This window comes from Chiloscyllium plagiosum, chromosome 39, assembly GCF_004010195.1.
Source record: "Chiloscyllium plagiosum isolate BGI_BamShark_2017 chromosome 39, ASM401019v2, whole genome shotgun sequence".
NCBI classification, from domain to species: Eukaryota; Metazoa; Chordata; class Chondrichthyes; order Orectolobiformes; family Hemiscylliidae; genus Chiloscyllium; species Chiloscyllium plagiosum.
The window spans coordinates 17,572,072-17,596,689 of record NC_057748.1 but is presented as its reverse complement, the minus strand read 5'-3'; the positions used below and the strand labels follow the sequence as shown (position 1 = coordinate 17,596,689).

The following is a 24,618-nucleotide window of genomic DNA, read 5'->3' as shown; positions in this document are numbered from 1 at the left end:
TCAATGCCATTAGCAGAACTGAATTCCTCAGTATTGACTGATAACCTGGAGGTTACCATTGAACAGAAACTGAAATGGGCTAGTCACATAAATACATGGATACAAGACCAAGTCAGATGTTGGAAATCCTGCAATGAGTGACTCTTCTCCTGACTCTCCAAAGCCTGCAGTCTTCTTCTTGCCCTCTCCGCCTCCACCCTACTCCGACCTATCACCTTCACCTTTACCTCTTTCCACCTATCACATTTCCAACTCCCCTCCTCCAAGTCCCTCCTCCCTACCTTTTATCTTCTCCTGCTGAACACTCTCTGCTCATTCCTGAAGAAGGGCATGTGCCCGAAACGTCGAATCTTCTGTTCCCTAGATGCTGCCTGACCTGCTGTGCTGTTCCAGCAATAAAGTTTCAGCTTTGATCTCCAGCGTCTGCAGACCTCACTTTCTCCTGGTACCAGGGAAACAACACACCATTCTGCTTTTTTTCTGCTGGCCACAGAAACGTCTGTCTGTACCTCGGACTACAGAATCCCTAAACAATTGATCTATTGGAAGCCGACGTACCCCTCGTTGCATTAGAGCCAGTCTCAATACCAACTTGGCTGTTCATGCTACGTTCCCCTGAGAATCCATCACCCCTACATTTTCCAAAACAGCATAACTGATTGAAATGGGTATATCCACAAAAGACTCCTGCTCTAGCTGCCTACCTCTCTTACCCTTCCTGGAGTTAACCCATCTATGTGACTGTATCTGAGACTGCCCCCCTTCCTATAACTGCCATCCATCATATACTGTTGCTGTTGCAAATTCCTCATCGCTTCTATCTGTCTCTCCAACCGATCCACTCGATCTGATAAGATTCGCATCCAACAGCATATATGGCAGATATAATCCGCAGTAACCCTTAAACTCTCTTTAAACTCCCACATCTGACAAGAAGTACATATCACTGCAAAGGCCATTTTTGCTCCTTCACAATCTACAGACCCAGAAAATAACACCCTCTTATTCCTCTACAACCACTGCTCTAGGTTCAATTAATAGCTATGGCTTATATTTTAAGTTTAATGAAGAGACTTATCTCTAAAAAAACATATAATCAAGAAAGAATCCATTGTACCCACTACTGCAGCCTTTCTATTGGACAGACTTAAAACAACAATGAACTTATCTGATTCTGTGCTGTGAACTTCGCCCAACAGTTCCTCCAAGATTAGTTGTGAATTTCACTTTGTTAATTTTCCCAGATGCACTCCAACGTCCAGCAATACATGAATTCAAACAGCAAAGGCGGTAACTGTGCAGGTTTTCTCTCTCTCTCTTTCCTGCACTGTCCTCACCATGTGCTTTCTTTGTCTGCCCTCCCTTTCTTCTTTCTGTAAAACCTACCATATTTGACCAAATACTTCGTCACTTGCTGCCCCCAATACTGTCATCTCTGGCTTGGTGGCAATTCTCATTTTGCTAGATTTCTGCAAAGAGCCTTGGATTATTTGCTAATGGCAAAAGGAGCTATAAAAATGCTAGTTGTTGTAGATTATCTGCTCAAACTCTGTGCTGGAGGGTTGAAACAAAGATCCTTTGACCAGGAGCTGAATATGATCACAGAGCTAAGCTTATTCTATAGTCAAAGGGTTGATGCTGAATGTAGAAATCAAGGTGGAATAGGTAATGTAATGCATGGAGTTTTCTTAGTATTCTGCTATGGCACTATAATTCAATTGCTGATTAGAAAAAATTGAACTATTGCCACGATTTGTTAGTACAGAAACTCAATATGCACATTTACACAACATGTGAACATTTTTGTGCACACGTTGGCAAAATGACAAAAGTGAGTGCTTTTGATAATTATGTTTACTTTATATCCCTGGTTGCTGTGGTGTGCAAGTCTTACATAAATATAAAAGTATATTTACGTGCGTGTGACGTTTATTTGAATTCGCGTCATCAGAGCCACCCAGCCCTGTGGTTGGTGAGAAATTCCCATTGAACAACCGGGCTATTTACTAAACAAACAGGCAACTTGTTCCAGAAGGTCAGTGCTGGTGTCCATGTTCCACATCAGTCTCCTCCCACTCCTCTTCACTGAAACCCATCAACATTTACTTCATCACAAACCCCCCACCCTGCAAGATGCGTTTCACCAGCCTCTCCTTGAATGTGTCGATTCTATTTGCCTCAACAACTCCATGTAGCGGTGAGACTCACATTCCCACCATACTCTGGGTAAAAGGTTTCTCCTGATTTTTTAGTGGATTTATTAGTAGTTAATTTACATTTATGGCCTGGTCTCACCTACAGTGGAAACATCTTGCCTATGCATAACCTAGCAAACCTTTCTATAATCTTAACTTGCATTAGCTTATCCATCAGTCTCCTTTTAGCTGAGGCCACCCTTCACTTACAAATGCACAATGAGCACAAGTTAACCAACATTCTGAGTTATAACTTCCAATGGGAAAGACATGAGCAACCTGTTCTCAGCAGCCAGCCAAAATCATTATCAACAACATTTTCAGGCTCAAAAATCTGCAAAGATAATATCCCAGGGCAACAGGCTGAGAGCATATCCAAACATTGAATAATTCTGCAGGAATCCCTCGATGCAAACAGGCTAAATGTGGTGTCTATGTTCAAAAAGGTAACAAAACAGAAACAGGCAACGACAGACTCACTAGAAACAAAATCAGAATAAACTGGAAACAAATCAGGTTGGTCAACATCTGTGCTGAGTACAGATGAGTCACCAATGTGTAGAGAACCTGTCAGGGCTGGAATGACAGACAACAGCAATTCAAAAGGGAAAGAATTAAGAGAAAGCAGGGTGGGACATTACACATACCTGTATAAATAATTTGTAAATGGATAAAGAAAAACAGAGATCAACATGATTTTTTAAAAACATAAAATGGCTGAAAGAAGCACAAAATTGGTTTGCTTTTACACTTGTGTTTCCTCATTGACCAAACCTTTGGCCACCTGCCCCATTATCATTGTAGATAGGTCAGTGCTAAATTCTGGTTTTAGAATACTTTTGTGAAGCACCTTGGCACATTGTAAATAAAAATTGTTGTTCCAAAATAAATAATGGGTGAATAGCTCAGGCAGAAAAGAGACTGGTCAAATCTGAATGAAAACTGGAGAATATAGCTGAACAGGGCGAGGTCCAATAGTTCACACAGAAAGACCCGGGCTCAAGTCTCACTTGCCCCAGAAGTGTGAACCAACACGTCAAAACAGGTTAAAAAAAAAATTTAAAAAAAGGAAAATTAATAAGACAGAGGGCAGAGACTCCTCCTAAAAACAAAAGACAGTGAATTATTTGCCAGATTACAACCCACACTGCCACCTCCCTCTCAGCCCCAAATTTCATTCCAACACATTCGCATTCTCTAGCAAACAAAGAGTGAACTATTGAAGACATTAAGGCTGAAGGGCGACAGTGGCAAGCCTGTGCTGAGCTTACTGACCAACCTCTGTCTTTGACTTTCTGCAGTGGAGAAGGTGAGCAAATCAGAGTGGTGAACAAAAAGGGAATGGAGATCACCTGAAGACAGAATATAACCATACAGATCACCTCCAAAACATACAGCAAGACCGACTGCTGCACTGAACAGCCGCGGCCTATTACTTGACACTTTCAAATTCTGATCTCGTCACATTTGAGTATCTTATTAAACAAATAAGAAATACTCCGTTTGACTGAAGTTAAAGTAGGGGGATAAACTTGCAGAGGAAATGAAAAAACAGCTTAAGAATAGAAAGCAGCTGCTTTTAATGTTGAATTGGGGATAAGGCAGAAAAGCTGTGGGTCTGGCTGGAGGATCACTCACTACTAATAATTTGTTTCAACATGACTTCAGAATACAAAGTAAACCTATTGAATTCAGGATCTCAGTAAAGCAGAAATGGTAGAAGCAGCTTAAAAACTAAAAAAAAAAGATTTTTTTTGATAATATGATCATGGACCCTGAAACGCAAATGGAACGTGAATTGCTACTCATGGCAAGTTTGATTACGTACTCAGGTGAATGATATCGAAACAGCCAAGCACAAAATTAAAAAGAAACAGGAGTCGATAGACCTAGCATGCTACCCAATTCTGACGGTTAAGAAACGGGTGATGAGAACATGCCAGTGGGTTTATACTGCATATATTAATGCATATGAAAGTCACTGGCTAGACCAATAAGTACTGCCCATTCCGAAGTGCTCTTGAGGAGATGGTGGGTATTTGCCTCTGCTGAGGAATTCAGCAATAGTGGGATGAGAAAAGGAGAAAATGTGTACTCTACTGATCTGGACTGCAGCTCTTTAGGACATTGCTCTGTCAAACAAGGGACTACAGAACTATATAAGTAGAACAGACAACCAAACATTTGAGACTTGTTCACAAAGGTGACATGACAACTTCAGGCAGGGATATAGTAATTGAAAATAAAATAAAAAGGTTTAACATTCCTCAACATTCACACACACAATTTTCAAAGCCACAACTCCACTCAACCTGCTGTGACTAACATTCTGAGCTTGTAATTATCCCTGTTCGTATTCAGCAGGGAGGGGACACTCCACCCTTTCCATGCAAAAGAAGTTCAGAGACTAGGTGCATCTCTGCAGCTATCTTTCCTCATAGCAAGAATATTTCCAAAAACCAAAAATTACTACAAGTCATGCCTCGATATTCTCTGGAATCACACAGCAGTGTCAACTCAGTAACTAGAGCAAATTATTTACTTGTTCTGTTCAGTTGAAAAATAAACCACTTTTCACAAAATTTAAAAGACTGCTGACATTACTGCATTTGCCCTGCTCACAACAGGAATGGGAACTCAAGCATATCAACAAGAACAGGAATGGAAGAAAAGCAGTACAGGTCAATCTGCCTGTGTAGAATAAGAACAAGTTAGTATTCTATGTCAGCACTAATGAAGGGCTTGCAAAGAGTCCAACATGCAGAATCATTAACTCATTTACTTACTCCACAAGTGGCGACTGACCTGCTTAGTGATTCCAACCCTCTCTACCATTGTGAACATTACCACACAGAACAGGCCCTTTGGCCCTCGATGTTGCATCGACCTGTGAACATTCTGAAGCCCATCTAACCTACACTATTCCATTTTCACCCATATGTTTAAGACAATTTGCAGCACATGCAGTTTTTATATGTTTAAGGTTGATTCCATCAGTTGATTAAACTCAGATTTTTCAATTTTAAACCATTTCAAGAAGACTAGAAACAATTCACTTCAAGGACACCAACCCAATCAACAAGTCCAACATCAGCCCCAAGTTGCAACATGCTTCTTCCAATAACTTTCTTTCCTTCCTCTGAAATTCCAAAAGGCAATTCTAAGCTGGTCTCGTGCCCCTCGGTTGATGATACAGGAGGCTATTCAGTTCATTGCGTATGATGTCAGCTCCTTGGAAGACTGAATCAGATTCCTCAACTTGTGCAAACTGCACTGTAATAACTTGCTGCTAATTTACATTAAATCTTAGGTTAAGTCAAAACTTATTGCACTGGCTGCTATTACTTCTCAGGGCCTTCACTAACTCGTTATAGCCTTGAGTCATCCTTTGGATTTTTACAGTTTATAAATTGAGGAGCAATGTACAATCGCCCAATCACAAATTGTAACTCATTCTCTGCAACTCTGATGTTGCCCTGGATTATAAGCCCCATTTCTCCAAGGTGCTTCTCTTGTATTTAAAGATGTTATTCTCACTACAAGCGAGTGCAACCAGCATCCATGGAAACAACTAATCAGATTTGTATTCCAGCCTCCAACCTGCCTGACTGGACCATTACTATAGGGCTTCTGCCTCAGGCCACTTGCAAGCTGCAAACATGTCAGAGCAGGCACGCAGAAAAAGAACAGGAAAGGCACATAGCACACCAAATATCTTGAAGACAGCCCGAATTTCTTCATAGCTAAAGAGGCAGCAATATTATGTACGCAAACTGAGGCAATTTCCATACAGTAAGATCCCACAAACAATAAATTCCAGCTAATGTCTTAGCTGATGGCATTAACAGTGGATAGAACAATAAGAACTCTACTTTTTTTAAACATAGTACTACCATGATATATTTTATGTTGGCCAAAAATGCAGAAGAAAGTTTGGGTTAACATCTCACCTTAATCAAAGTACTTTTGACAATAGGTTGCAGAGTGGAGGCTGACCCCACAGTTTCCTGATTCAAAGGCCACCCAGAAACATGGGGTGGAAGGATGCAGATTTCGGCTGTCAAAATGCTGAAACCCTGACCTCAAAAACGTGTTACCAGGGCATCACTACCTGCAGTTACTGATGGATTAAATCTAGATTAGACTCCGGCACTTCAGAGGTCTCGGAGCAGATCAGCTGCTTGTCTCCATATCCAGAGAAAACAAAAGGGCAAGTTGTGTTAGTGGTTTCTCAATGGTCTATTAATCAGCTAGACAGTTTCCCAACTTTCAATGTATGTATTTTTTTTTTTAAAATTAGCCCCTTCACTTGAAGAGTGAAATTTTCTATCGCTGCATTCCAAGGATTTCCAGAGCAATCCAGCGTACTGCTGTTTCCATCAGCAGTATTGCTAAACAAACAACACTAGAGAATTGGAGAGCATGTCCGACAGAATTACAGACTGGTCAGCTGCTTCGTCAGATGAAAACTAAAAGCTAATTCTTCTGATGAGGCACTTTCCTATTTCTGTGGCATTTCTGTTTGTTTTAACCCCAGAAATGACATATCCATATAAAAGACCTTGTCACAATATGGTACTTGCAAACGGCCTTATGCCAGAGGTCCGGAAGCTGCTTTCTCTTCTCCAAGAGAACCAGAACCACAAAGCTTGCTCTCTTAACAGATTAGGTTTTTACACTGATAATACCTTCATTCCTCACCTCTTTCAGGCGTTCAGACATTCTTCATGTAGTACATGCCTTTCATTTCTCCTTTACTGACTCCAATAATCTCTTATCAATGACTCTTCTGGCTACAAGAGCAGGTCAGAGGCTATGAATACTGCGGCAAGTAATACCTCCTGACTCCCAGTACCTGTCCACCATCTACAAAGCACAAGTCGGGAGTGTGATGGATACTCCCCAATTGCCTGGATGAGTGCAGCCTCAACAACACAAGAAGCTTGACATCATCCAGGACAAAGCAGCCTCCTTGATTGGTTCTACATCCACAAGCATTCACTACCTCAGTAGCAGCAGCAGTGTGTACTTACCTACAAGATGCATTGCAGAAATTCAAAGATCCACAGGCAGCACCTTCCAAAACCACGACCACCTCCGTCAAGAAGGAGTGCAGCAGATATATGTTAACACCACCCCCCTGCAAGTTCCCCAAGCCACTCAAAATCCCTGACTTGGAAATATCTCACCAGTCCTTCACGGTCACTGGGTCAAAATCCTGGAATTCCCTCCTTTAGGGCATTGTGGGTCAGCCCAAGAAGGCAGCTCACCCTCACTTTCTCTAGGGACAGGGCAATAAATGCTGGCTCAGCCAGTGACACCCACATCCCAGAAGTGAATAAATTAAAAAGCTATTTGACCAACTTCTGTTACGACTTAACCATGTTATGCTTGTATGTCTTTGCGCGAGTATCCGTGGGTCCATATATTTTGATGCATACTGCTTTTCTTTGCTTTTTCCTGTTCACTTATTTTGTGCATCTATATTCTCTGACTTAGAGTCAAAGGCAATTCCTATGGCAGCACCATCAGCATAAAGAACAGACAAGTGTCCCCAGCACACTCACGTTTCTTTCCTTGTATATTCTACCTCCTACCCTGCAATCTTTCAAACTAGTGAACACCCAAAGGGTAATGTTGGTCAACAGGGGTTAATCAGAAACTCAGTCCATTCATGTCGATGTATAAAACCAAACAGCACGGAGCAGCTGGGCCTGGTGCTCTGGTTAACATTCTTCTCTCAACCAGAAAAATTAAGTAGTCATTCATCTTATTCCTGGATGCGGTGAGGCCACCATTTTTATCCATAAAGCAGTTCAAAAAGCAATACATTGCCCCCGAAGGCTTTCCAGTCAATCAGAAAATGTGAACAGCATCAAAAATCGCATCTTTTCTTCCTTTGACATACAGCGCCCTGCAGGGATCAGCATCTGGAGTGCATCTGCCAATTGTAATTTCCACATACATTGCTTTCGTGAATTGTACTTTCAGAAATCTGCTATGTGTACATTCTGAAAATCCACAAGATGCCTCAAGAAATTTCTCACCAACACTCCCTGAATGCACAAATGGCACTTACAAGGAAGTAGAAATGGGCTGACTTCATCCCGGACTCGCACGTTCTAATAAGTGAAGATACGAATTTGGGCAGGAGCAGGTCATTTGACCCACTTGAGCCTGCTTTGCAATTTGATAAGATTGTGGCCTCTACTTTCCTGTCCATTACCTTTAACTCCTTTGTCATGTAGCCTTATGATTGGGAACTGTACAAAATCAAGGGACTTCAGCCAATATTTACTGCCATTGCACTTTGCTCTTCCATTTTGCAGTAATTTTCCTCTATTTTTGTCCTTCAAAACATACCTGTGAGACAGACAAGGCAGGTATGTAAAAGGTTAGAATTTGCCCCCCCCCGCCCCAAATTTTATCTTGTCCCTGTATAACTGCCTGTGCAGCTTTCACTGTTGGTAATTGAGAAGGTTAACTCCCCTCGACCTGATCAGAAGCTTGTAGCAGACCAGTTCTGCCTCATTTACCGGAGATTGCTGCACTGAAGACAAATCTACAAAGTCGTCCTATGTGAACATATTTGGGTTTGTACAGCTGCTTTCACTACACTAGAGAGCATGGGATAATGGCTGGCTGCTGTTTATGAGGTGAAGGGATAAAAACAGTTGGCAAATGTAGGTGCGAGGGGAATGATTCACAGACAGAGATAACAGAATAGGAGAACGGGGAGTGGCGGGGCAGTCTACAAAAATGAAAACGACCTTGAGTTTGACAGACAGAAAGCTGTACAGTATCTGCATCAGTAGTTTGAGGGGTCAGGGGTTGCAGCATGAGATGGGAACAGAGCCAATGGCTGATAGAAGATACAAGGGATGCGGAGGAAATGGTACAGTCCAATCTAACTCAGGTCAGATTTTGCAGCCACTAAAAGCAAAAACAGAATAAAAAGAGCCCGACTGTATCCATTGCTTGTGGGACCATCTTCAGAGCCTGGATTCCCATGGCACATATACCCACTCCCTGGTGCCAGGCAGACTGTTTGCCAGCCAATTTCTAAAAGGAACATTTACTCAAGGGACAGACTCAATCCCCACAGATTGATGCTATAACAGTGGAACATAGCCCAGATTTTCCACAAAGTCAGCCTGAGCTTCAATTGCATCCGTCAAGAGAAATGGTAATCTATCTGGCGGTGGTACAGGAACCAGTGAATCAAGCTTTCTGTGTAGTAATTAGATGACGGAACTTAGAAAAACAAGAACACTGCTAGCTTGAATGAAGTTTTGTTTTTGTTCGCCAAATGCTAGTGACTTGCAATGCATCACAAAAACATAATAATACTTTCTTGGTCCAATTTTCAGAATGTTTGCCTCCCTCCATGCTCTGGACAATAAGGGAAACTGAAACACTCACTCACCATCAAACAGTCAAACACAGAGAAGCTAAAAGAGATTGCCAGCCCATTTCTTTAGACAATGAGGGAGGGAGGGAGGGAGGGAGGAAGGACAAACTTACATTTATACTGTACCCTTTACATCCTCATGACAGCCTAATGCACTTCACAGCCAATAAATTACTCGAAAATACAAGCACACAATTTGCACACAGTTAGGTTCCACAAACAGAATAAGATGACTGACCAGATAATCAGTGTGTTTTTTTTTGAAGACCTGATGGTTTGGGCCAAATGTTACGCAGGAGGCCTGAAGAACTTTCCTGCAAGTCTTCAAATGACATTTTTCTGTATACTGGGGAGAATAAACAGGGCCTTGGTTTAAGATTTCATCTGATAGCCGGTATCTCCCAGCAGTATGGCAATGAAAGGTCTCACCAGCTAAAGAGTGGATGTCGAACTAATAGGCGGAACATTGGAAGAGTTAGTAAAATAACAACCAATCATCCATACATAAGCACTAACAGGTCAGAAAGGTTCCGATCGGTTTCATGCGACCTGGAAGGTTCAGCACAGGCCAAATTGCAAGTTCTTGCCTGTAAAACATCATGTGCATTTCCATGCAAAACAAAACGTGAAAGACAGACCTGTAAGTGAACAGACCACACACTAAGTCAAGTTAAGCAAAGGGCAGTGGAGTTAGTTTTCTAACAAAGATCAATATCGAGCTGAGGAAATAAAAAAGTAGCCTTGGCTCCCACTTGAAATCACACACTCGTGAATGCAACTCAGGGCAGGACAGGACTGAGTAACTCTGCAATGCCTTCCGTCAACTATTTACTGGAGATCAGACAGTTGGTGAGACAGTGCAGCGAACTCAAATGAGATACCAGAAATATTAACTCTCTCTCTGTAAAAGCTGCCAGATCTATTCAGTGTTTCCTACTTTTATTTCACTGATGAACCAGCTGTTAACAAAAGTGAAGCTAATCCCTGACCAATAATTAACACTCAACCAAAAGATAAAAGGAATGTTCTTTCATTCTCATCGCCATGCATACATTGATTGCTGCATTTCTGACATTACATTAGTGTCTACAGCTCCAAAGTACTTCGTTGACTTAAAATGCTTTGGTAGGTCGAGGCCACACAGGTTCGATAAAAATGCACGCCCTTTCCTCTCTCTCCTTGCTCTGGTATTCACAGAAAGCAATGGAGGGTTTAAGCCTATCATTAACTTTCCCCTACTCAGTATGTAATACAAGTGTCAGGAGGGGTACACCCAGAAAAGGTACTTAAGGTTGGAAAAAAAAATCTTTCATTCTATGAGGAAATTGGGACAAGTATTTAACAAAACAAAATTCAAAATTACCATGTGGAGAATGAAAGATGTACCCTGGTTTTGAACTCTGCAAAAAGATGCTTCCTGGTCCTAGCTATGCCTGATGAGGAAAGCGAGAGGAGCCAGAAAAGACAGGGAACTAGAAAACAAAAATAAAACCATTCACGGCTAACATACAGTTCTTTTGACTTTCTTGAGGTCATGATTACTCCAGTGGTCACATCCACTCAGTGATGCTACCAGGAACGGCATGAAGTTACCAGCTATGGGAAAGTGTTCGACAGCATAGTAAAGCTTCTCATTATGCTTCAAGAAATGTTCAGATTAAATGCAACATTAGGCTTCATTAGAGATTAGTGCAGATGATCAAAGGCATCAGGAAATGAATTGCATTCGTATAGGTCTTTGATGACGACAGGATACCCCAAAGCACTTTACACTAAATGAAGTACTCTTTGAAGTGTATACGCTGCTGTAATCTAGGAAATGTAGCAGTCAATTAGCTCACAGTAAGATCCCACAAATAGCGACGTGATAAATGATCAAATAATCTGTTTTTGTAATATGAAGGGATTCATACTTATGTGGACACAGGGTGAATAACCCCCTTTCTTCTTCCCAATGGGAGATCTTTTACATCCACCCAAAAGTGAAGATAGCGCTGCAGTTTAACATCGCACCAAAAGACAGTACCCCAACTGTGAAGCACACTCTCAGTAAAGCCATTGGAGTGTCAACTTTTGACTTGCATACTTAGGTCCCAGAGTGGAATTTGAAGCCACATCTTCCTGACTTGATGCTAAGAGCAATACCCTCTACGTCACACCTAAAAATTCAGTGAAAGATGTTAGTTTTCAGGAATATCTTAAAACAGGAGAGGAAGACAGAGGAATGGAGTTCCACAGTATGGGACCAATCAAAATGAAGGGTGCACTGGTGTAAAATAACAGTATACAGGGTGACCCCTCCCATATCTGTGGGTCCTGCTACTGCAGTTTCAGTTACCTGTGGTTTACCATAACCCAAAAACATTACAGGGAACATTCTAGAACCAGGGACCAGCGGCTGCTGGGAAGGTAAATTTCCCATTTAAATGAGTGGGTTTGCTCCTATCCATGGTTTCGGGCTTCTTTGAACATATCCCCATGGGTACGGGGGACTACTTAGTTGTACACAGATATTGTCTTTTCAATTGTAACTCAAAGAAAAGCAGATCATTAACCCTTGTGTCCTCATCAAAAAACACACGCCTGGAATACTGTCCACTTGCCTGGTTGAGTACACATTCAACAATACTCCAAGCTTGATAAGATTTGGACAAAGCAGCTCATTTGATTGGCACCTCATCTAAAATCTTGAACATTCCCACTCTCCACCACCGACATGCAGTGAGCACCATCTCCAAGATACACTACAGGACCAGGAGGTCCTGAGCCTGCTCCACCATTCAATAGGATCATTGTGGTTCTGACACAACTCTCGTCTACTTTTCTGGCCGTTCCCCTTAACCCTCTATCTAACCCAAGGGTCGAGCTGCATAAGCCTTAAATGCACAAAAGGACAGTACGGTGGCTCAGTGGTGAGCACTGCTGCCTCACAGCACCAGGGACCCAGGTTCAATTCCGACCTCGGGCAACTGACTGTGTGGAGTTTGCACGTTCTCTCCGTGTCTGCGTGGGTTTCCTCTGGTGCTCCGGTTTCCTCCAACAGTCCAAAAATGTGCAGGTTAGGTGAATTGGCCATTCTAAATTGCCCATAGCATTAGGTGCATTAGTCAGAGGGAAATGGGTCTGGGTGGGTTACTCTTCGAAGGGTCGGTGTGGACTTGTTGGGTTGAAGGGGAATCTAATCTAATCTAGACTCTGACCCCACAGCTCTCCATGGTAATGAGTTCCAAAGACCATCAAACCTCAAGAAAATTCCTCAGTTCAGTCTTGAATTGGTGCACCTTTATTCTAAGACTATGCCCTGTGATTCTAAACTCTCCCATGAGGAGTAACAGCCTCTCAACAATTACTCTGTGAAGCCCCTAAAGAATCCTATACAGTAAATCTGCTGCATCCTCAAAAATCACAAATTTGCCTATCTGCATTAAAACATAAGAAACAAAAATCACATACCTGTGATTTTTAACATACCTTTAAATAAGCTCTGCATCTTAAATTTTGTTATTTGCAAAGATTCGCAGTAATGTAGCCCTCGCAGATACAGAGAAATGGCTACATGTTTCAATGAGATCACCTCTCATTCTTCTAAACTGCAATGAGTCAAGTTGCAATCTGTTCAACTCTTGCTTATAAGACAATCACTTCACACCAGAGATCATCCTAATGAACCTTCTCTGAACTATCTCCAACAAAAACAATATTTTAACTTAAATAAGGGGACCAAACTGCCCATACTACTCCAGATGTGGTCTCACCTGCCCCTCGTACATATGCAGTGAGACTTCCCTCATTATACTCCAACTCCCTTAAAATAAGGGCCAACATTCGATTAACCTTCCTGAGTAGCTGCTGCACCCATGTGCTAACTGAGAGTTTCATAACATCTGTAACATCTCACAAAGAATCCTTAGACAGCACCTTCCAAAACCAAGACTAGGGTAAGAGACATAAGGGACCACCTGCATGTTTCCCCCTTAACCACACACATTGGAAGTAGGTTGCCATTACTTCACTGTCAATGGGTCAAAGTCCCAGAACTCCCTTCAGAACAGCACTCTAGGTGTATCTAGATCACATGACTGCAGTTTTTCAAGACGACAGCTCATTATCATCTTCTAAAGAATTATGGATTGGCATGAATCCCAGTTTAGCCAGCAACACCCACAACCCATGAATAACATTTTTAAAAAAATCACAAACGACAGTTATCTGGTGATAGAAAACAACCACACATTAAGATAGTCTGCACAAGAACAAATGAGATTTTTGCTATAACCTATAGGATTTCAAAAGTGTCTGCATCTACTAACTGTCCACTCGCAGTACTATAAATTCAGCTGTAAACCCTGTCAGTGCCATCTATGTCACATGGAATCATTGCAGCATAGACGGGAGGGTGCCATGAACTAGTTCACTCAAAAATATTCTTACAGATATGGGCACAGGAATTTATAATAGCAATACAAATTCAAAAGACACTGCTTCACTTGAAGGCTGAAATTGGCTCAATCAGTACATTAAATAAATCCAATTACAATGCAGCAATGATCTTTAGTCAGAGTGACAGCAGTAATAGAATGCTAACTCTCAATCTCAATGCCATGAACCAGGATTGTGCATCTGTGCGCACTGATAAGCAGGTATGAAGATATGGGCCAGGTTGAGCTGTGGCTTTTTGCACTCATGCCAACAGTCAAGATTACTTGGTACAATCACTTCAGTAATGTACCGGAGAACGTGCCACTTCCTATGGGACAACACTTGGCAAGAAGCACCAGTCAGTCAATCTTACAAAATGCAACTTGGGTCCAAAGAAAAAGACTTGCAGCTACACAGCACAACCTCACTTTTCAAGTACGAAGTAATTCAGTGCGGATGTACCATGAGTATTATATCAATTATCTATTATCAACACAACTGCGCCCTATTGTGTGTGCTACTGATTGATGACATTTGGCCAATATTTCACGGTAGCATCCTATTTAGTTAAAAATTGATCAGTAAAGTTTTCAACATTCAGCTAAATAATCGAACAGGGTGGATTGAGTCTCTTTGACGTTTAGCTGAAGGACAATAAAACATTAAGTGTTGGCCCAAACTTTTAACATAAATTACTTACTCTAATCTGACTGTTACAAAACTTCCAGTATGCCCCTCACAATTTCCCAGCATGGTCTTTCCAGTCTTGTTTCACCATTTAAAAAAAAAAATGCCATTCTGAACCACAAGTCCATAATCTGATACCTCACCTCTCAGTCTCAGTTGTGCACTCTTCAATTGACCCAGTATTCATGTCTGAGGTTGGACATTCCATATTTCTATTGGTCTTGCAATGAAAAGCACTTCTGGATTCCCCTCTTAAAATGGTCCAGCTTTAATTTCAAAAGTGCTTTGCCTCATTCTTAGTTTCTCTGTCAGAGGAAGCAGTTTCTCTCAATTTATTCTCCAAAAATGATTTTCATGTTTAAAACATCGACTGTCTGATACTCAGAAGATTAAAAGCCAACCTTACCCAATCTGTTCTCATAATTAGACACTCTTGGCTTCTTTCATTCTGGTCTGAATGTGATGCATCATCGCCAAGGCCACTATACCCTTCCTGTTGCCAAAAACTGAATGCAGTATGGCAAATCATTTTTCTCCCCCCTTTAACTCTTGCCCTCTGAAGTTGTCATAGTCAATTAATAGTCAATCACATTGGTCTGATGTCACATCCAGGCCAGAATGGGTAAGGATGGTAGATTTCCTTCTCTGAAGGACAATGAACCTGATGGGCATTTATGGCACAATGGTCATTTCATTCACCAATACAGATGGCTGACTTTACATCCCTTATTGATTGAATGTAAAATCCAGCAGCTGCTGTTGTGGAATTTGAACCCAGGTCTGCCAGAGCATTACTCTGTGCCTCTGGATTGCTAGACCAGTGATATAATCACTATTTAAGTTGTCTCCCCGAGCTTGACTAAAGTTCAGTACAACATCCTCCCTGTGTGATCCAGTGACCTCTGGAAATAAAGGCCATGGCACACTAGCTTTCTAACTTATATTAGGGATCTGCCCAACAAACCTGTGGAATTCTTGACCACAAAGAGGGTGGCACAGTGACTCAGTGGTTAGCACTGCTGCCTCAGTGACCCAGATTCGATTCAAGCCTTGGGTAACTGTCTTGTGTAGAGTTTGCACATTCTCCCAACGTCTGCGTGGGTTTCCTCTGGTTGCTCTGGTTTCCTCCACAATCGAAAGATGTGCAGGTCAGGTGAATTGGCCATGCTAAATTGCCCATAGCGTTAGGTGTTTTAGTCAGAGGGAAATGGGTCTGGGTGGATTACTCTTCGGAGGTTTGTTGTGGACCTGTTGGGCTGAATGGCCTATTCCCACACTGTAGGGAAATCTAATCAAAAAGCTGCTGGGCCCAATTTGCTAGATACATTCAAGAGGAAGCTAGATGTGGCTAAGGGAATCAAGGGGTACGGAGAGAAAGTGGGAGTGGGATACTGAAGTTGCATGATTAGCCATGATCGTATTGGACAGTGGTGCAGGCTCGAAGGGCCAAATGGCCTATTCCTATGCCTATTTTCTCTGTAAATGTAAGTATTAAATGATGTTTGCTGGGCTCCCAAATCAGCTTTCGGAAAACATTCTGCTTGATCTTTTAAGCTTCAAAGCAGGTAATCTCACACTTGTCCAATTTGAGGTTCATCTGCCACAGCGCTTCCTATTCATCGGCTGTCAGTGTTCAATTGCAATTTCCTGCCCCTCCCCCACTCAAGCAATGAGCTATCAGTACAATTTCAATTGGAAGTGACATGGGCCAGACAGGTGGCAGGTAGATAAGCAGGAATAAAAAAGAAGCCAATAGTGAAGTCCCATGACAATGCCAAAACACACCAAGAGGAATGATAGATAAGGATACTCCACAGACAGTTGAAAGTAGCAGTCGTAAATAAGTAATCATCCTGTGCTATTTTATTTCGAAACATTAACTGTACAGTCCCGGTCATTTGTTTATCCCTGAGAAATAAGTAACAGGACTTGACGATAGTTTTTTAAAAAGTGCAGTACCAAGTTTCAGCTAGAGCTGCAACTCACTGTGGGAGGGGGAAGAAAATGTTGAGCAAACTCCGCTGTTTGCAGCCTCAGCTAAAAGAGCACATACACGTTATCCAAAAAATGTAATTAACACCATAAATAAAGAATGAGTGGAATAAATTTTTTTTAAATAGGACTTCATTCAAGCAGGGGTAGTGAAGCAGCATTGGATTGGGGCATTTTTTAAAAAAAGCATTTTAATAAATCAACTCAGGAAAACCAGGATGCACAAAATCATGCAAAAGAAATGATTTACTTTTAGTAGAAAATGTTAATAAAAGCAGACAATGTTTTACTGAAGCAAGGGGGTACAAGGTTGGGAGGGTGAAGAGAAAGAGGAACATATGAAGATGCAGAGGGGGCTTTGCAGGGTAAATGCTGAGACGACATCAACATTAGGAAGTGTTAGGGAAGGCAGATACGAGCACAGTAAAGCAGGTAGGTTTTGAAGTTGCTGCATGATGAAACAAAGGGGAGGGATAGGGCAGCTAGGCCTTTCGATTAGAGTACTGCTACTTATGGTAGAGAAGGGTCATGGAGGATGCACAGGAGACCAGAGATTGAGGAGCAAGCCTGAGATCTGCAGTGTTTTCAAGAGTTCCTGTCACTGACTGTGTTAGAGGTCATCACAACTTATGAATGCCTAGCTCAAAGCTGACTATTAAGTGCCCCTCACTGACTAAACTCTTTGCTCCTCTGCTTATGTGCCCTATTTCCTTTTATCCCGTCCCCAAAACATCCTTATTCTGGAGATGTGGCCATCATTGGTTGCACCTGCATTCATTATCTTACGTGCTCTTGAGAGTCAACATCAAGATGGCGACTATGACACCAAAATAATTTGGCAAGGAGAAAAACAGTTCCAAGGTAACAGCCATATGAAATGTTTCTTCATTTTCACCTTATCAATAGGAAAAGGCAAAGGGAGAAGAGACAGAGAGAGCAAGAGCGAAAGAAAAAGATAGAAATAAATATGGAACCAAGGATGAGGACCTTGACATCAACAGGGAGGAATATGGGCATTGTGGGTGATAAACAAAAGAGCAACAGGTAAAACCGGGCTCTGTATAATCTAAGGTGTGGGTACTAAAAATTTGGACTACTGGAATTTGTGAACTGTAAAACTCAAGCTGCTAGCAAACAAATACAGCAAGAGAGTTTCAGACAGCAACACTGTAGGAAGAGCATGGTGAAGATCACAAGAGACAGATTGTATTATGGAGCCAGTTACATTAATAAATCTCTTCTTGCAATTGCTCCTCTGCTTCTTGCCCACTTTCCAATTGCTTTGGTGCTGGATTCTCTACCTTTCTTTACATCAACTCTATCCCATTATTTAGGGAAACGAGGTGGGATGCAGGGTAAGAACATAGGAAACGGGGGCAGAGGATTAAGACATTACAAACAGGGCTAGGCAAATTGTGCAGTGGCGTTTAGAAAAGATGCAATGCCAGACCTGGTGAGGAGTGACAGGGTCATGATGTACAGTGTAATATAGGTTCCTTGAACAAAAAACACAGTAGGGACAAAGGACAGGGCTGCCTGGGGACTGAAGCGATGGGAACACTGAGAACAGCCACAATGTTTAGGGCTTTTATAATTGAAAGCTGGGACTTTTGGTTGTGATAAGGGGGAGTTGGAAAGATAATTAAATACAGTGTATTTGAGAGTATCTAAGTGTTTCTGTGGCTGTAAAATCTGACCCATTCATTAAAAAGCAACACATCAGCACATTTCATTCCCTCAGGATATGTTGGAAATCTTCCCACACCCCACAGACATTTGCCACATTCAAAACGAATACAGTACATTTTTCTATGAAGGGGGTAATGAACCAATAATGAGACTCATTAGATTGTTTTCTATTATTCTCTTGAAAAGAGAATTTTAACTTTTTTTAAAAACAGACCTAACTGTTAACAGCTCATGATTTGGGTCACCGATGACAGTCACAAACTTTCAGCAGGTTTATGCCAGATCAGCGACCTGGAATGTGAAGCTGTGCCTTTTGCTTTCTGCGCACTTTGTCCTCTCCTGCAGTTTGAGAAACAAACTCATTAGGAGCCATAAAGACCCAGTCACCCACTTGCCAATGTGTCCAATTAGGCAAAAACATGCAGAGGAACAGCAGACTGCAAAAAAAGAAAAATGGTAACAAAATAAAAAGAAAATCAAGGCACAAAAAATACTTACATTTCTCACACAATCGCCCAATAGCTGCAAAAGAAAGGGAAAAAAAATAAGTCAAGTCAGATAGTGATAAGCACTTGGCAATATAATTGGATTTTCTTTTGGCAAGACTGTTAGAGAAATGTATCAGGGACATTTTCTCGAGGATACAAGTTCAGTCAGGCAACTGAGGGAGCATGCAGGGAGTGAAGAGAGAATATTCCTACTCTGCACTTATTTACATCAATGCAAATAGTGAATGGCAGAAATTTTCCCCAGAATAAGGTGTTCCATTTGTATTTTAACTTCTCTTACCTCAGTGATCTATATGTAACATAGCATGGGGTAAACTTTCTACATGAGTTGTCACCATCAGTTACATAAGCAAATAGAAACAAGGAAGGAAGGAGACCAAATCCTAAGGTTGAGACAGAGCAATCAATAACACTATCGTCAGTGTTATTCTGAAAAGGCCACAGTTGGAAGGACAGTCACATTGGGTTGCTCTGTCTCAACCTGAGGATTTGGTCTCCTTTCTTCCTTGTTTCTATTTGCTTATGTAACTGATGGTGACAACTCATGTAGAAAGTTTATCCCATGCTATGTTACATATAGATCACTGGTGTAAGAGACGTTAAAATACAAATGGAACACCTTATCCTGGGGAAAATTTCTGCCATTCACTATAACACTGGGGTCCATTCCATTAGAATGGCAGAGATTTAACTCTAAAGTTGGCTAAATGCTTCTATAATAAGGCAGGGCACAGAAAGCAGATAGAAGTTTCCACCAATTAAATCCCTCCATTACTCTTCCAGCCCCACAATTCCCAGATCTCCATTGCTTTTGCCTCTTATTGTATCCCTTCTGCTTCACATCAAAGTTAGCACCTGTGCTTTCAGCTGTCTTGCATTTTACAACTCCATCCCAGAAATGTTTAGCCATCCTGCAACACTCTAAAAATCCAGTTCTTCCAACAAGCTATTAGTTAATCATCTTATTGTCTCCTTTGGCTTGGCATCTAATTTTCGTCAGTTTATTTAATGAGCAAAACCGTTCAAAACACATACGCTACATAACATGGTTTTATAAAGAGAGTGGCAGACTAGATAAAAGTTACTGCTTGCAGGGAAGCAAGCTCATTAAGAATTCTTCACTTTCCAGCAAAGAGAGACACCCATTGAAGAAAGCATCTCCATTTTCTCCTTGACAGTCACTGTTCCAAATGGTGCACAAGGACAACGTGTCAATTATTCTTTCCACCAGAACCCAAAGAACAAAGTACAAGTACATTGCATTCCAAGAAAACTGTGAAGGCGGCAATGACTCAACCTACCCCTGGGGATGATGCAACACAAGACATTCAGCCCGTCATGCCAGTGAAGGTCTTTGTAAGAGCTATCCAATTAGCCCCACCCCACTGCTTCTACCCAGAGCCTTGGAAAATTTAATGACCTTAAATCATGGAGCTATACAGTATAGAAACAGACCCTTTGGAACAACTCGTCCATGTTGACCAGATATCTTAAATTAATCTAGTCCCAATTGCCAGCATTTGGTCCATATCCCTCTAATTCCTTCCTATTCATATACCCATCCTGATGCCTTTTAAATGCTGTCATTGTACCAGCCTCCATCACTTCCTCTGGCAGCTCATTCCACACACGCACCACCCTCTGCGTGAAAATGTTGCCCCTTAGGTCCCTTTTAAACCTTTTCCATCTCACCTTAAGCCTCTGCCCTGTAGTTCTGGACTACCCCACCCCAGGGAAAAGACCTTAACTATTCACCCATTCCATTCGCCTCCCAATTTTATAAACCTCGAAGGTCACCCCTCAGCCGCTGATGCTCCAGGGAAAACAGCCACAACCTATTCAGCATCTCCCTGTAGCTCAAAACCTCCAAACCTGGCAACATCCTTGCAAATCTTTACTGAACTCTTTCAAGTTGCACAAAATCTTTTCTGTAGCAGGGAGACAAGAATCGAATGCAATATTCCAAAAGTGGCTGAACCAATGTCCTATGCAGCCGCAGCTTGATCTCCCAACTCCTGTAACTCAATGCTCTGATCGATAAAGGTAAGAAAGTGAGGACAGCAGATGCTGGAGATCAGAGTCAAGAGTGAGGCGCTGGAAAAGCACAGCAGGTCCGGGAGCATCCGAGGAGTAGGAGGATCGACATTTCGGGCATAAGGTCTTCATCAGGAATGACGCTTGGGGGCCAGGGTGTTGAGATAAACGGGAGTGGGGTGGGGCTGGGGCGAAGTTCACTGGGAATGTGATAGGTCGATGAAGGTGAGGGGAATATGGTGAGGGTTTGGTGAGGAGGGTGGAGCAGAAAGGTGGGAAGAGAAATGGTCAGGTCAAGAGGGCAGAGAGGTGTTGGAGGCTTGCGACTGGGATAAAGTGGGGCTAGGGGAAGTGAGCAGACTGGTGAAATCGCCATTGATCCCGTGTGGTTGCAGGATCCCAAGGTGGAAGGTGAGGGGTTCTTCCTCCAGGCTGGATAGTTAGGGATCGGCAATGGAGGCAGCTTAGGACTTGCGTGTTCTTGGTGGAGTGGGAGGGGGAGTTGAAGTGTTCGGCCATGGGGTGGTGGGGTTGGTTGGTGCAGGTGTCCCAGAGATGTTCTCTGAAATGATCTACAAGTTGGCATCTTGTTTCCCCGGTGGAGAGGAGACCACATCAGGTGCGATGGGTGCAGTAGATGATGTGTGTTGAAGTACATGTAAATTTCAGTCGGATGGGGAAGGATCTTTTGGGGCCTTGGATGGAGGTAATGGGGAAGGTGTGGGTACAGTTTTGCACTTCTTGCATTGGCAGGGGAAGGTGCCAAGAGTGGGGTGCAGGCTGGTGGGGGGGGCATGGATCTGACAAGGGAGTCGCAGAGGGACCAGTCTCTCAAATGCAGATACGGGTGTGGGGGGGGAATATATCTCTAGGTGGCGGAAAATGATGTGATTTATCTGGAAGTTAATGGGGTTGAAGGTTAGGACTGGGAACTGGGGGATAGGCGGGGAGGGGCGGGGGGTGGGATCTGTCCTTGCTGCAATTGGAGGGGTGGGGTTCAGGGGCAAAGGTGCAGGAAGTGGAAGATAACATGAAACCTGCTGTATCCATTGCATCTAATGTGGTCTCCTCTACATTGGGGAGACAGGACACCAACCTGTGGATCATTTCAGAGAACATCTCTGGGACACCCACACCAACCAACCCCAACACCCTGTGGCTGAACATTTCAACTCCTCCCCCCCCCATTCCACCAAGGACATACAGGTCTTGGGCCTCCTCCATTGTCAATCCCTAACCACCTGACACCTGGAGGAAGAACACCTCATCTTCCGCCTCGGGACCCTGCAACCACATGGGATCAATGTGGATTTCACCAGTTTTTTTCGTTTCCCCTCCACTTTATCCCAGATCCAACCTTCCAACTCGGCACCACCCTATTGAACTGTCCTACCTGTCCATCTTTCTTACCACCTATCTGCTCCACCCTCCTCTCTGACCTATCACTTTCATCCCCACCTTCATCTACCGATTGCATTCCAAGCCACCTTCCTCTCCCATCCAACCCCACCCTCCCATTTACCTCTCAGCTTCCCCCCTCCCCCCCACCAACAAGCCTCATTCCTGATGCAGGGCTTATGCCGGAAATGAGGATGCTGCCTCAACTGCTGTGCGTTTCCAGCATCACTCTCTTGACTCTGACCAATAAAGGCAAGCGCATACCAAATGCCTCCTTCATTACATTGTCTACCTGTGATTCCACCTTCAGGGAACTATGAACCTGCACCCCAAGGTCTCTGTTCGGCAACACCCCCAGGATCTCACCATTAGATGTCCCATTAAGTCCTGCCCTGATTTGTATTGGTCAAGGATTGACCTTTGATATTCGAGCATGGTCATTTGCCTCCTCGATAAGATCATGGATGACCCGGTGCTAAGCGTCTCATAGAATCCCTGCAGTGTAGAAGCAGGCTATTTGGTACATACTGAGCCCCCCCCCCCCCCCCCCGAAGACCATCCCACTCAGACCCACCCCCTTTACTCTATCCCTGTAACCCTGCATTTCCCATGGCCAACCCCCAAGCCTGCACATCCCTGGACACTATGTGGCAATTTAGCATGGCAAATCCAATGAGCTGCACATCTTTGGAGTCAACTGATGTTCCCTCTCGGCCCATGTTGACTGATTGGTTTAGCAATGCCGTTCTCAGCACTGACTTGCAGTTTCAGAAGTCAGTACAATTTATGGACCTTGAAATTTCATGTACAAGAGAAAAAAATTGGATGGAATGTAGGCCTGAACTCACAACACGTTTTGACTCCCTTATCAATAAAATATATAGTTACCTCTCCCGTACAAAATATTTATTAATTGACCTTGCTTCTACCACCCTCTGAGGGAGAGAATTCCACACGCCAAAACACAAAATAAATTCTCATCTCCATCCTCAATGGGAAACCTATTTTTATAATGTTCCCTTAGTTCTCATCTCTCTTGTCTTACAAGGAAAAACATTCTTTCTGCATTTACTCTGTCAAGTTCTCTTAAGATCTTATGTTTCATACGATTACGATTCTTTGAGGTACCAATGAATATGCACCCAATCTGTCCAATTAAGATAGTTGCCCCATTCCAGTGAACCTTCTTTGGATGCTTCTAAGGCAAGTATGCAATTTTTAAATGAGATGACCAAAATTGTACACAGTACTCTCAGTGCGATCTTACCATTGCCTCATACAACTGATTAAAACATCCCTACTTTTGTACTCAAGGTCCCTTGAAATGTGACATTCCTTTTCCTTTCCTAAATCACTTGCTGTACCTGCATACTAGCTTTCTCAGGGTCATGTACCAGGGCCCCAAATCCCCCCTGTGTCTTCAAGTTCTGCAAACTCTGTTTAAACCATATGCTGCTTTTCTACTCTTCCTGCAAAAGAAATATTTCTTAAGTGCGTAGAAGACAATTTTCTGATTCAGTATGTGGATGTACCTGCGAGAGAAGGTGCAAAACTTGACCTACTCTTGGGAAATAAGGCATGGCAAGTGACTGAGGTGTCAGTGGGGGAGCACTTGGGGGCCAGCAACCATAATTCTATTAGATTTAAAATAGTGATGGAAAAGGTATAGGCCAGATCTAAAAGTTGAAGTTCTAAATTGGAAAAAGGCCAATTTTGACGGTATTAGGCAAGAACTTTCAAAAGCTGATTGGAGGCAGATTTCGCAGGTAATGGGACAGCTGGAAAATGGGAAGCATTTAGAAATGAGATATCAAGAATCCAGAGAAAGTATATTCCTGTCAGGGTGAAAGGGAATGCTGGATGACTAAAGAAATTGAGGGTTTGGTTAAGAAAAAGAAGGAAGAATATGTCAGGTATAGACAGGATAGATCGAGTGAGTCCTTAGAAGAGTACAAAGAAAGTAGGAGTATACTTAAGAGGGAAATCAGGAAGCCAAAACGGGGACATGAGATAGCTTTGGCAAATAGAATTAAGGAGAATCCAAAATGTTTTCACAAATATATTAAGGACAAAAGAGTAACTCGGGATCCCTCAAAGATCAGCAAGGCGGCCTTTGTGTGGAGCCACAGAAAATGGGGGAGATACTAAATGAATATTTTGCATCAGTATTTACTGTGGAAAAGGATGTGGAAGATATAGACAGTAGGGAAATAGATGGTGACATCTTGCAAAATGTCCAGATTACAGAGGAGGAAGTGCTGGATGTCTTGAAACGGTTAAAGGT

General features: G+C 42.5%; 1 protein-coding gene across 1 annotated transcript in view; it reads right to left on the bottom strand.

The window, feature by feature from the left end:
- The window catches only part of phf5a (PHD finger protein 5A), a 42,873-nt gene that overhangs the window by 8,150 nt on the left and 10,105 nt on the right, over positions 1 to 24,618 (bottom strand). The window contains exon 2 of the mRNA XM_043679884.1: positions 18,892 to 18,915. Within this exon, the coding sequence (XP_043535819.1) occupies positions 18,892 to 18,915 (24 nt within the window). The remainder of the gene's footprint in view (positions 1 to 18,891; positions 18,916 to 24,618) is intronic.